At 43.1% G+C, this 14,088-nt stretch overlaps 1 protein-coding gene and 1 long non-coding RNA gene across 2 annotated transcripts in view; both read left to right on the top strand.

Annotated features, from left to right (window-relative positions):
* The first annotated feature begins 438 nt into the window (after window positions 1-438).
* On the top strand, window positions 439-2,604 carry LOC108800329. The gene is made up of 3 exons (XR_001942093.1): window positions 439-579; window positions 665-833; window positions 2,479-2,604. It is a non-coding gene; the product is annotated as an uncharacterized LOC108800329 (long non-coding RNA).
* A 2,108-nt stretch (window positions 2,605-4,712) lies between these two features.
* Window positions 4,713-14,088, top strand: part of LOC108800328 (suppressor of cytokine signaling 7-like) — a 187,086-nt gene continuing 177,710 nt past the window's right edge. The window contains exons 1-5 of the mRNA XM_018572312.1: window positions 4,713-4,733; window positions 5,706-5,742; window positions 5,991-6,121; window positions 6,207-6,375; window positions 8,021-8,149. Coding sequence (XP_018427814.1) covers window positions 4,713-4,733; window positions 5,706-5,742; window positions 5,991-6,121; window positions 6,207-6,375; window positions 8,021-8,149 — 487 coding nt within the window. The remainder of the gene's footprint in view (window positions 4,734-5,705; window positions 5,743-5,990; window positions 6,122-6,206; window positions 6,376-8,020; window positions 8,150-14,088) is intronic.

The raw sequence follows: 14,088 nt of genomic DNA, 5'->3' as shown, positions 1-14,088 counted from the left end.
AAGCTACATTTTTGTTAATATTTAAGCTGAATGCAATTAAGGTTTAACTCCTGAGTTTAGTGTCACTTTATGCTTTGAAAATTAAATATAGTAGCTAACTAGTTGCCATGCACAGCTGCTCCAGATTCATTCTGCTCCAGTTTTGTTAATTTCCCCTCCAAGTACCTTGTAGCTGCCACTGGCATTCTGAACCCGCAAGGTGAGTGCTTGGAGCTTCAACTTTCCATCCATGCTTTCCATCCTCAATAGGAGGAGCTAGGAGAGCCCGGGCTCACTGCAGAATCTATGCAGCAGGCAACCAGATAGATCATATTGCTCATTAAAAAAAACATAGGGAGATAATTATCAGTGATGCAAGTTGATAGGACATTCCTTTTTAATGTTAGGACACAAATGTTGGAAGTTTGATGTTGCGTTTCAAGAATTTCTTGTGTTTTCTCCATTTCAGAACCACTGCCACAAGTGGTTCCCATTCGGCCATCTGAGTGCACCCCAATTCCTCTTGTGCAGCCCTTACAGTGCCCCATCTTACACCAGGATCCCAGTAGCTTTGCTGCTAGTTTACGGGAGCTGGAAAAGGTAAAAGCATGTTTCTGCCTAACGTTTAACATGCCCTTTGCATTAAAGGTTTATTATAACTATAACTATTTCTCTTCCCTGACAGTGTGGCTGGTATTGGGGACCCATGAACTGGGAAGATGCAGAGATGAAGCTGAAGGGGAAACCCGATGGCTCATTCCTAGTAAGAGACAGCTCTGATCCCCGCTATATTCTGAGCTTAAGCTTTCGCTCACAGGGCATCACTCACCACACACGCATGGAGCACTATCGAGGTGAGAATATGCACTATTTTAGACCTCTATTGATAGGAGCCGTAGGAAGGCAATGAACGTTTCAGGCGCCAGGGCCGAGAGAGATGCCAGAGAGGGGGGCGGGTCAGGTGCGGCGCTGCTGGATGGGTCGGAGAGGCTCGGAGGCATTGGGTGTGTGCAATAGCCAGTTTGCTATTGGCTTTTGCCAATAGCAGGCTAGCTATTGCACTCGCTCACTGCCTGCTGTCAATCAGCAGATAAGGACCTGAAGGAGCATTTTTTGTGCTTATATATTATTATACAGGATTTATATAGCGCCAACTATTTGCGCAGCGCTTTACAATATAGGGAAGACATTACAATCACAATACAAATCAAGACAAGATCATAAGGAGGGCCCTGCCCCTGAGGGCTTATAATTTAAAAGGGAGGGGGATATAGCTCCTTTGAAGTGGAAAGGTGACCCTAGGGGTCTAATAGACCCCTAATGTCACCTTTAAAGATAACCTGTCACCTCTCCCCCATGTGATAGTAATGAAGTTAACAAAACAACAACAACTAAAATAAAGGTTAAAAAAATAAAATACATAATGGCTTTAAAAATACCCCCAAAAATGTAAAGTCCCCCCGCCCCCGCAAATGCGTGCATAGGAACGGAAACACAAGTCGGGTGCACCGATGTATAAAAATTACGATTGCACTATACATGTCAGGTATTGCTGCATGCACCAGAGTGAGAGCAATAATTCTCGGGCCAATATATGCATGGCTAACTCTAAACTGATGACCAGGCTTTTAAATATATTTATTTATTGTAGTTTTTCATTTCAGATTGTTTTAAATCCATTAAACTAATTTAAATGTCTATACACATCATTATTTTATATGGGGGAAAAAGTAGTAATTTTTAGTTTCTGCCTGACCAATTCTGCTGTGGGATGTGTGTTGCGATGCCATTCATTTCAATGGCACCCCAAACACGCCTCCCGCCTGCAGTGTTATCGCCTGCATTGAAACACTTGGTACCCACAATGCCCTGCGTTCCAGTGTAGTGCGATTGCAAAAAATTGTGCATGCAGTTTTATTCTGAAGTAAACTTTATTTTTGTAACACTCCATTTGTGCATTGTATTTTAAATAAAAGATGGTATATCATTTTTTTAAATCTGATTAAGCGAAAAAATAACTGGCCAACTAATAGATTATGAAAATAATGGCTAGTTGCAGACCTACAGCTGACACTGTCCTTCTTCTAGAGGGTGGCTACATTTGTTCCCCATGGTCCCTGTGTGTGTTGTAAAGTAGCCATTACTCCAAGCTCCCTCTTGTGATGGACTACAATCTCACATTTAGTTTACTAATTTTTAATGAGATTGTAGTCCATCCCAGGATCGAGCTTGAAGCGCTGGCTACTTTACAGTAGCAAAGAGAAGGGAAACAACCATGGATTACAGTAAGGCACACATTACAGTATTGTTTTATGTTAAAAAATCTGAGGGTTTAATGTCACTTTAATGGTATTTTAAAGATGTGAAGCCAGCCTTTTAGTTTACACCAATTTAAAGTAAAGGGGTAAAGATGGTTCTTTCTTAGGTGGAGCTGAGCGTTAACGTTGCAGTGTAGGCCTTGGCCAGAGTGATATATATATTACATCTCTCCTTTCTTAGGTACATTTAGTCTGTGGTGTCATCCCAAGTTTGAAGATCGCTGCCAGTCTGTAGTTGAATTCATTAAACGAGCAATTATGCACTCAAAGAATGGAAAGTTCCTGTATTTTCTACGCTCACGGGTGCCAGGTCAGTGCTATAGAGGCTTTTTTGAAGATCGTTTCAGACAAGCAAAGTGTCAGTTCTCTTCTTTCACCTGTTTTTATTTCCAGTATCTCTAAAGCTAGCTATACACGGTTAGAATTCTGAAAAATTGTTAGAGATTCGATGATGCCACTATCTAGTCAACAAATTTAGTTCAAAAATCCTAAAGTTCCATCCAGATCTGCTAATTTTATGGAATCCCAGGTTAAACTTATTTACTGCTCATAAAAACCAACAAAAGAATAATGCAAGCAACGTTTATTTAAATTTAAAAGAAGTACATTTATATATGTAATATATATCAGGCCATCATCTATTTCAGCATGCACTCTACAGAAACCTTTGCTTGCATTGCTCTTTCATACACTCTTTTTATATCATACATAATTGGTATGATATAAAAAGGAATGTTTGTGAACATGGAAGTTCTAATTTTGCATTAAACTTTTTCCTAGCCCATGCTTAAGTACATTTTTTTTCTGACTGAGGACCACATTAACAGTCAGAATTTTGTTTGTTCTGATAAGAAATTAGAAAAACTTTTCATCCTGGGCCTTTAATTTTTCTAGTCACTATGATCGACAACTGTCGTTGATTTGTCTCCATTAACTATTTTCAAGCAATTTTTTTCTAACAAAGCTCTACTGGTGTATCGCTAGCTTAAGGCTCCATTCACACCTATAGTTTAGGTGCGATTTGGAATTCCTGCGCTAGGAACTTGCGATTTCCTGCAGCAGGACCTACTGATCTTCCGTTTACAAGCAGCAGCTGTCACCCATTCAAATTAATGGGTGACAGTGGGCGCATTTGAAAGTGGCCGAACGCTGACACACCGCATGTAATCGTATGTTAGGAACAATCGATGTGTCCAGGGATAGTGATTAATTGCTAACCATATGTAATCATATCACATATGTGTGGTGCCGCTGTCACCCAATTATGAATGTGAACGTGTGACAGCCGCCTCTTGTAAGCGCCAGATTTGGGATTCCCGCTGAAGGAAATTGCAAGATGCTGACACAGGACTCCCTAAATGCACCTAAACTATAGGTGTAAATGGAGCCTGCTTTTTTCTTTATCATGTTCTGTCATCTTATGGTATTTCCTCATGTCTTTTGTTACCTGTCATCCCTCTCTCCCTTTATATGTATATGTGGTTTAAATGGGGCGATTATGGAAATAATGAACATATATAAAATTAACTATATATGCTTACCCCCTTTGACTAAAAACCACATCAGCAGACAGTTCTGCATGCTGATATGAAATCACCTTACATTCATTAGCTAAACAAACATATTTTTATTTTACTTACAATTTATTTTTTTCCACTTCCTAGTCCACTTTGGCACACATGATGTCATGTGCCAAAGCGTTGCATCCTGGGAAGATTACATCAGCAGTGCATTGCTGGGAAATCTGATGAGATCTCCCCTGAGATGGTATGCATGCTCACATGTCCTAGTCACATGTGCCAGAGTTTCAGGAAGTAAAAGGAGATCTAGTATCCTGCCCTTAGTTAAAATGGCCACTGTCAGAAGACTGGGGAAGAAAATAAAAATAAGGTATGCAAAAAATAAAAAGGCTGCAATTATCTAGTAACATCTCTTTATAGTTTGTCATTAGTAAACATTTCTAAAGGTGCTTTTGTTGTTATTTTGAATATATGGGTAAAGTTACTCTTTAATACAAATGCTTTTTTTTAAATTTTAATCAGAAGTCAACTTTATTATACATATGCATGGTACAAGGAGGCTCCGCCTCAACATCATAACCGCATCCCCAGAATGCATACATAGAACATAGTGCATACAATATGGATATGAGGGGGATGTTCATCTCAATGAAAAAGATCAGCAGCTCGCCACATAGGCCAACGTTGGTGCAATTCGAGCAGTAAAGAGAACATTATCAAGGAGCAGGCAATAAGTGTAGTGTTGGCCTCATGTGGCATTGTACACCATAGCAGTCGGTAGGGATATTGGCACTTAGATTTGGCAACGTTTCTTAGCACGTGAAAACAGATAAATAGGGTTATGTAAGTGCTTGGCATGCAGGGTAGGGACAGGGAGAGAAAAGACAGGCGTAGAATGGAAAGGCAAGCAGGTGGGGTGAGGGAGGGAGGGATGAAAAAGGGAAAGGAATGAGCAGTGAGGTCTTCCTTTTAAATCCTCATGTCTTCTTATGCTTGGGGAGAACTTCCCTTTGCAGCTGAGTGCCTCTTCCTGTAGTGCTGGCTCAGGTTGCAAACGTACACACAGACACCATGTAGCCATTCCAGAGACAAGGCAGTCTGCTGCAAAACAGAAGTTCTGGCCAGCATGAGAACAGATACAGATTTAAAAGGAAGAGCAGCAAAGAGAAGGGAAACAACCATGGATTACAGTAAGGCACACATTACAGTATTGTTTTATGTTAAAAAATCCTCATGTCTTCCGAACATGAGAAGACATAAAGATTTAAAAGGAAGAGCAGCAAAGAGAAGGGAAACAACCATGGATTACAGTAAGGCACACATTACAGTATTGTTTTATGTTAAAAAATCTGAGGGTTTAATGTCACTTTAACTATTAACAAAATGTACCTTATTTGTGCATCACTGCAGATCCTCAAATCATCTCTGAATTCACGCTGACACTGTTGTTCTGCAGGGCGGCTCCTTTTGTTCCCCAATGGTCCTTGCGTGTGTTGTAAAGTAGCCACTGCTCCAAGCTCAGTCCTGTAATGGACTATAATTTCCAAACAAATTAGTAAGCTAAACATGAGATTGTAGTCCATCACTGGAGTAAGCTTGGTGTGGTGGCTACTTTACTACACACAGGAACCATGAGGAACAAAAGTAGCCACTCTCCAGAAGGAAGGACAGTGTCGGCACGAATTCAGAGATGATTTTTGGATCTACAGCCAAGTGATGCACATATAAGCTACATTTTTGTTAATATTTAAGCTGAATGCAATTAAGGTTTAACTCCTGAGTTTAGTGTCACTTTATGCTTTGAAAATTAAATATAGTAGCTAACTAGTTGCCATGCACAGCTGCTCCAGATTCATTCTGCTCCAGTTTTGTTAATTTCCCCTCCAAGTACCTTGTAGCTGCCACTGGCATTCTGAACCCGCAAGGTGAGTGCTTGGAGCTTCAACTTTCCATCCATGCTTTCCATCCTCAATAGGAGGAGCTAGGAGAGCCCGGGCTCACTGCAGAATCTATGCAGCAGGCAACCAGATAGATCATATTGCTCATAAAAAAAACATAGGGAGATAATTATCAGTGATGCAAGTTGATAGGACATTCCTTTTTAATGTTAGGACACAAATGTTGGAAGTTTGATGTTGCGTTTCAAGAATTTCTTGTGTTTTCTCCATTTCAGAACCACTGCCACAAGTGGTTCCCATTCGGCCATCTGAGTGCACCCCAATTCCTCTTGTGCAGCCCTTACAGTGCCCCATCTTACACCAGGATCCCAGTAGCTTTGCTGCTAGTTTACGGGAGCTGGAAAAGGTAAAAGCATGTTTCTGCCTAACGTTTAACATGCCCTTTGCATTAAAGGTTTATTATAACTATAACTATTTCTCTTCCCTGACAGTGTGGCTGGTATTGGGGACCCATGAACTGGGAAGATGCAGAGATGAAGCTGAAGGGGAAACCCGATGGCTCATTCCTAGTAAGAGACAGCTCTGATCCCCGCTATATTCTGAGCTTAAGCTTTCGCTCACAGGGCATCACTCACCACACACGCATGGAGCACTATCGAGGTGAGAATATGCACTATTTTAGACCTCTATTGATAGGAGCCGTAGGAAGGCAATGAACGTTTCAGGCGCCAGGGCCGAGAGAGATGCCAGAGAGGGGGGCGGGTCAGGTGCGGCGCTGCTGGATGGGTCGGAGAGGCTCGGAGGCATTGGGTGTGTGCAATAGCCAGTTTGCTATTGGCTTTTGCCAATAGCAGGCTAGCTATTGCACTCGCTCACTGCCTGCTGTCAATCAGCAGATAAGGACCTGAAGGAGCATTTTTTGTGCTTATATATTATTATACAGGATTTATATAGCGCCAACTATTTGCGCAGCGCTTTACAATATAGGGAAGACATTACAATCACAATACAAATCAAGACAAGATCATAAGGAGGGCCCTGCCCCTGAGGGCTTATAATTTAAAAGGGAGGGGGATATAGCTCCTTTGAAGTGGAAAGGTGACCCTAGGGGTCTAATAGACCCCTAATGTCACCTTTAAAGATAACCTGTCACCTCTCCCCCATGTGATAGTAATGAAGTTAACAAAACAACAACAACTAAAATAAAGGTTAAAAAAATAAAATACATAATGGCTTTAAAAATACCCCCAAAAATGTAAAGTCCCCCCGCCCCCGCAAATGCGTGCATAGGAACGGAAACACAAGTCGGGTGCACCGATGTATAAAAATTACGATTGCACTATACATGTCAGGTATTGCTGCATGCACCAGAGTGAGAGCAATAATTCTCGGGCCAATATATGCATGGCTAACTCTAAACTGATGACCAGGCTTTTAAATATATTTATTTATTGTAGTTTTTCATTTCAGATTGTTTTAAATCCATTAAACTAATTTAAATGTCTATACACATCATTATTTTATATGGGGGAAAAAGTAGTAATTTTTAGTTTCTGCCTGACCAATTCTGCTGTGGGATGTGTGTTGCGATGCCATTCATTTCAATGGCACCCCAAACACGCCTCCCGCCTGCAGTGTTATCGCCTGCATTGAAACACTTGGTACCCACAATGCCCTGCGTTCCAGTGTAGTGCGATTGCAAAAAATTGTGCATGCAGTTTTATTCTGAAGTAAACTTTATTTTTGTAACACTCCATTTGTGCATTGTATTTTAAATAAAAGATGGTATATCATTTTTTTAAATCTGATTAAGCGAAAAAATAACTGGCCAACTAATAGATTATGAAAATAATGGCTAGTTGCAGACCTACAGCTGACACTGTCCTTCTTCTAGAGGGTGGCTACATTTGTTCCCCATGGTCCCTGTGTGTGTTGTAAAGTAGCCATTACTCCAAGCTCCCTCTTGTGATGGACTACAATCTCACATTTAGTTTACTAATTTTTAATGAGATTGTAGTCCATCCCAGGATCGAGCTTGAAGCGCTGGCTACTTTACAGTAGCAAAGAGAAGGGAAACAACCATGGATTACAGTAAGGCACACATTACAGTATTGTTTTATGTTAAAAAATCTGAGGGTTTAATGTCACTTTAATGGTATTTTAAAGATGTGAAGCCAGCCTTTTAGTTTACACCAATTTAAAGTAAAGGGGTAAAGATGGTTCTTTCTTAGGTGGAGCTGAGCGTTAACGTTGCAGTGTAGGCCTTGGCCAGAGTGATATATATATTACATCTCTCCTTTCTTAGGTACATTTAGTCTGTGGTGTCATCCCAAGTTTGAAGATCGCTGCCAGTCTGTAGTTGAATTCATTAAACGAGCAATTATGCACTCAAAGAATGGAAAGTTCCTGTATTTTCTACGCTCACGGGTGCCAGGTCAGTGCTATAGAGGCTTTTTTGAAGATCGTTTCAGACAAGCAAAGTGTCAGTTCTCTTCTTTCACCTGTTTTTATTTCCAGTATCTCTAAAGCTAGCTATACACGGTTAGAATTCTGAAAAATTGTTAGAGATTCGATGATGCCACTATCTAGTCAACAAATTTAGTTCAAAAATCCTAAAGTTCCATCCAGATCTGCTAATTTTATGGAATCCCAGGTTAAACTTATTTACTGCTCATAAAAACCAACAAAAGAATAATGCAAGCAACGTTTATTTAAATTTAAAAGAAGTACATTTATATATGTAATATATATCAGGCCATCATCTATTTCAGCATGCACTCTACAGAAACCTTTGCTTGCATTGCTCTTTCATACACTCTTTTTATATCATACATAATTGGTATGATATAAAAAGGAATGTTTGTGAACATGGAAGTTCTAATTTTGCATTAAACTTTTTCCTAGCCCATGCTTAAGTACATTTTTTTTCTGACTGAGGACCACATTAACAGTCAGAATTTTGTTTGTTCTGATAAGAAATTAGAAAAACTTTTCATCCTGGGCCTTTAATTTTTCTAGTCACTATGATCGACAACTGTCGTTGATTTGTCTCCATTAACTATTTTCAAGCAATTTTTTTCTAACAAAGCTCTACTGGTGTATCGCTAGCTTAAGGCTCCATTCACACCTATAGTTTAGGTGCGATTTGGAATTCCTGCGCTAGGAACTTGCGATTTCCTGCAGCAGGACCTACTGATCTTCCGTTTACAAGCAGCAGCTGTCACCCATTCAAATTAATGGGTGACAGTGGGCGCATTTGAAAGTGGCCGAACGCTGACACACCGCATGTAATCGTATGTTAGGAACAATCGATGTGTCCAGGGATAGTGATTAATTGCTAACCATATGTAATCATATCACATATGTGTGGTGCCGCTGTCACCCAATTATGAATGTGAACGTGTGACAGCCGCCTCTTGTAAGCGCCAGATTTGGGATTCCCGCTGAAGGAAATTGCAAGATGCTGACACAGGACTCCCTAAATGCACCTAAACTATAGGTGTAAATGGAGCCTGCTTTTTTCTTTATCATGTTCTGTCATCTTATGGTATTTCCTCATGTCTTTTGTTACCTGTCATCCCTCTCTCCCTTTATATGTATATGTGGTTTAAATGGGGCGATTATGGAAATAATGAACATATATAAAATTAACTATATATGCTTACCCCCTTTGACTAAAAACCACATCAGCAGACAGTTCTGCATGCTGATATGAAATCACCTTACATTCATTAGCTAAACAAACATATTTTTATTTTACTTACAATTTATTTTTTTCCACTTCCTAGTCCACTTTGGCACACATGATGTCATGTGCCAAAGCGTTGCATCCTGGGAAGATTACATCAGCAGTGCATTGCTGGGAAATCTGATGAGATCTCCCCTGAGATGGTATGCATGCTCACATGTCCTAGTCACATGTGCCAGAGTTTCAGGAAGTAAAAGGAGATCTAGTATCCTGCCCTTAGTTAAAATGGCCACTGTCAGAAGACTGGGGAAGAAAATAAAAATAAGGTATGCAAAAAATAAAAAGGCTGCAATTATCTAGTAACATCTCTTTATAGTTTGTCATTAGTAAACATTTCTAAAGGTGCTTTTGTTGTTATTTTGAATATATGGGTAAAGTTACTCTTTAATACAAATGCTTTTTTTTAAATTTTAATCAGAAGTCAACTTTATTATACATATGCATGGTACAAGGAGGCTCCGCCTCAACATCATAACCGCATCCCCAGAATGCATACATAGAACATAGTGCATACAATATGGATATGAGGGGGATGTTCATCTCAATGAAAAAGATCAGCAGCTCGCCACATAGGCCAACGTTGGTGCAATTCGAGCAGTAAAGAGAACATTATCAAGGAGCAGGCAATAAGTGTAGTGTTGGCCTCATGTGGCATTGTACACCATAGCAGTCGGTAGGGATATTGGCACTTAGATTTGGCAACGTTTCTTAGCACGTGAAAACAGATAAATAGGGTTATGTAAGTGCTTGGCATGCAGGGTAGGGACAGGGAGAGAAAAGACAGGCGTAGAATGGAAAGGCAAGCAGGTGGGGTGAGGGAGGGAGGGATGAAAAAGGGAAAGGAATGAGCAGTGAGGGAGAGCCAGAGGGGATAAGGAGTATGAAGGGAGGGTGTGGGTCAGGCACCTAGGATGAGGGTCCTTCCATCCGCTTAGGGGGGCGTTGTTTGCATGGCCCGATGGTAGGCATCAGTGCCCTGAAAAGAGGCCCATGGTCTCCAAGTGGACCGGAAGAGCTCCACGGTATTCCGGAGCGTGGAGGTTAGATCCTCCTTCAGGTATGTCTCGTCTACCTTAGTGTACCATAACCTGAGGGTAGGGCAGCTAGGTAGTTTCCACAACAGTGGAATGCACTGGCGGGCAGCATTCAGGAGGTGCCTAGACAGTGATTTTTTGTACTTCCCAATAGACATATTGTTTAAGTGCAGCAGGCATGCCACGGGGTTGTCCGTCAGAGCCACCATTACCAGGTCCTTCAGGGCGGCAGTCACTCCCTGCCAGAAAGGGAGCAGTAGGGGACAGGACCAAAACGTGTGCAGTATCGTGACACCTCCAATATAAAGGTGAGACTTGGGGGTACATGGCATGAAGGGCAGTTGGGACCCGATACCATCGGGAGACTATTTTATAGCCCAGCTCTTGGGTCTTAGAGTCGATGGAAGACTGATGGGCAAGATGTAGTATGCGGTCTTTCTGAGCCGGTGTGAAGGTGGTGTTGAGGTAATTTTCCCATTTGGCCAGGAATGTTGGATAGGACTCTGGGGGGTGAGATCAACATAGAATACAAGGAGTATTTTGTTTGGCGAGTGGGTATCTCCTCCTTACAGGTCTTTTCGAACAAAGTCAGGGGTCTGGAGAGTCGTTGGTGATCAGACATGGAGAGCACCCCACTGGTCCAGGGGGGGTTCTGTCAGGCACCTGAGGTCGCCGGCCGACAGCCATCTGCTGGAGAGGAGTAGGTCGCATACGTGGAATTTGTTGGCTTCGCGAAGGCAACGGAAGCGAGAGTCAGTGACGCCGGGCGAGAAATTGGGGTCTCCAATTACCGGGATCAAAGGCGATGGGAATGGGGAGATGTCCGTGGAACGAAATAGTGACCTAGCTAAGAGGAGGGTGGGCGCGATGGTAGGGTGTGAGCGTGTGGAGGGCGGCAGGGGTGCGGAGAGCCAGGGTAGTCCAGCCAAGGCCGGGCTAGTGTCATCTTCTTAAAGACAAAAAGGATGTCCCGCTTCTGGAGATACATTAGCTCTAATCAATTACCCTTGTATTTCAGTACATCTACCAGGATCCATAACCAGGAAAATATCTCAAATAAACAAAAAGGTTTGGGCCGTCTGCCAGTTCGAGGCGGTCCAAGGGTTACTTTAAAGATCGGGACGTACTATGGATTTAGTTTAATGAGGAACCACACACACCCTGGTAAACAGAGGAAAAACCGCCACAAGTCCCGATAAGAGCAATACAATCCACAAGGGTTAAAATAGTCCGAATGAAGGCAACAGAAACAACAGTCAGCTCAAAAAACCTTTTTGTTCACTTTGTTTTTATTGGTCGACAAATATAGTTTGGCCACGTTTGTTATATTTGAAATTGAATAAATAAATATTTTTTCATTAAACTAAATCCATAGTACGTCCCGATCTTTAAAGTAACCCTTGGACCGCCTCGAACTGGCAGACGGCCCGAACCTTTTTGTTTATTTGAGATAGTGTCATCTTCTTCCATTCCCACCCACTGCTTGGTTTTCCGGTGACCGCACCAATCCCAAATGCGGGCTAGGTGGGTCACCCTATGGTATTTGGCCAGATCCGGGAGTCCGATACCCCCTCTGTTCTTGGGAAGGGTGACGGGACAGTATCGGATTCTGGGGGGGCATAGGGCCGCAGGAAAGCTGTGAACATTTGGCGCAGGCGGTGGAAGAATAGTGGCGGGATGTGAATCGGGAGTGCTTGGAACAGGTAAAGGACCCTGGGTAGGGTGGTCATTTTGATGGCATTGCAGCGTCCGAACCAGGAGAGTGACAACGCATGCCAGGACAGGAGGTCCTGCTTAATCTTCAGGAGCAGGGGGGCAAAGTTGAGCTCATATATTCGCGTGGGATCCCTACTAAGGGTGCCCAAGTAGGTCAGAGCGTCCGGGGCCCAAGCAAATGGAAAGGAGGATCGCAGATGAATCTCCTCCACAGGAGGGAGGCAGACATTGAGAGCAGCTGATTTGGAGTAATTTATTTAAAAATTTGAGATGGAGGCGTAGCGATCCATTTCCCGCAACAGGATTGGAAGGGATGAAGAAGATCAAATCATCCGCGAAGGCGGCTACTCTACGCTCACCAGAGCGTTTTATCAGGCCTTGAAAGCCCTGCAGGGAGCGTACGCGACAGAGGAACGGTTCCAGGGTGAGGATGAATATGAGTGGAGAGAGGGGGCATCCCTGTCGCGTACCATTGGAGATGGAGAAAAAGTCGGAGTGTGCTTCGTTCACACGGACTGCAACCGTCGGGGACGAGTAGAGTGCGGAGATCCACCGCAACATTCCAGGACCCAAGCCTATGTGGTGAAGGGTGGTTTGAGGGAGGCGCCACTCCACCCTATCAAACGCCTTCTCTGCGTCGGTGGACAATAGCATTAAAGGTGACTGGGTGGAGCGGGCGTGGTGTATTACGTTGAGCACTCTTGTGGTATTGTCCCTTGGCTCCTGTCCCGGGACGAAACCCGCTTGGTCCAAGTAAGGCCCGGGATATGCGTGAGTAACCTGTTGGCCAAAATCTTGGCAAAGACCTTCAGATCCAGGTTGAGGAGAGCTATAGGGCGGTATCTACTACATTGAGACGGGTCTTTGCCAGGTTTAGGTATAACTATGTGGGCGTGGAGGTAGTCCCTAGGGAGAGAGGAGCCCGTCAGGAGGGAGTTATACGCCTCTAGAAAGTGGGGTGAAAGGATGTGGGAGAAGGTCTTGTAATAGGAAGCGGTGTGGAAATTTTGGAAAAAACTACTTGTCCAAGGACTAAAGTGGGGGCCGAATCTACTTGTCCTTCATGACAATCTACTTGTCCTGATACAAAAATAATTTTTTTTAACCAAAACCGTATTTAGCAGTGCTAAGAAGCGCTTCTCATTGGTCAGTGCCGTCAGGTGACCGCGTTGACCAACGAGTGCTTGCTATTTGTGAGCGAAATTCAGAATACATAGAACCGGTACATATAGTACACCCGTACTGGTGGAGGGGGAAGGACGGTTCGCCGAAAGGTAAGTATAGTGGGAGGGAGATTTGTGCGGGTAATTCCGTTTTCCCAAATTACTTGGGAAAGTGAATTTACCCTTTAGGATGGGTGCAGACCTGCGGATTCCCGGGACGTGCGATCGTGTGCGGTAGCCTCCGCATGTATGGGGTTACATCTGGGTGGCAATCGCTGAAAAAAGGTACATGTACCTATTTTCACTACATGCACCGCGCAGTGTTTTCAACCGTGATCGTGTGGGATCGCCCGGTCGTTATTGCTGCAGGAAAACGCGCAATCTGCCTGGCACGACTGGGGTGCCATTAGAAAATAATGGCACTGACAGCACGATCGGCGGTGGTGTGCAATTCCGTGACTACCCAGCCATGCGCTCGGTTTCGTGCACGATGACCGGGCAGTCACAGATCGCACTGGCAGTGCCATTATTTTCGAATGGCACCCCAGTCGTGCCAGGCAGGTTGCGGTGTTTTCCAAGCGGTAGCACACGATCGCAGTTGAAAAAACTACGTGTTTATTCACATGCAGATGGGGGCAGCGGGGCTGGTTTTAATTTTTTCAATTTTTATTTACTTTGTAAAAAATTTTAATTTGTTTTATTATTTTTACTT

Source organism: Nanorana parkeri, unplaced genomic scaffold (genome assembly GCF_000935625.1).
Source record: "Nanorana parkeri isolate BGI_ZX_2015 unplaced genomic scaffold, ASM93562v1 scaffold1995, whole genome shotgun sequence".
NCBI lineage: Eukaryota > Metazoa > Chordata > Amphibia > Anura > Dicroglossidae > Nanorana > Nanorana parkeri.
This window is presented reverse-complemented; position numbering and strand designations above follow the sequence as displayed.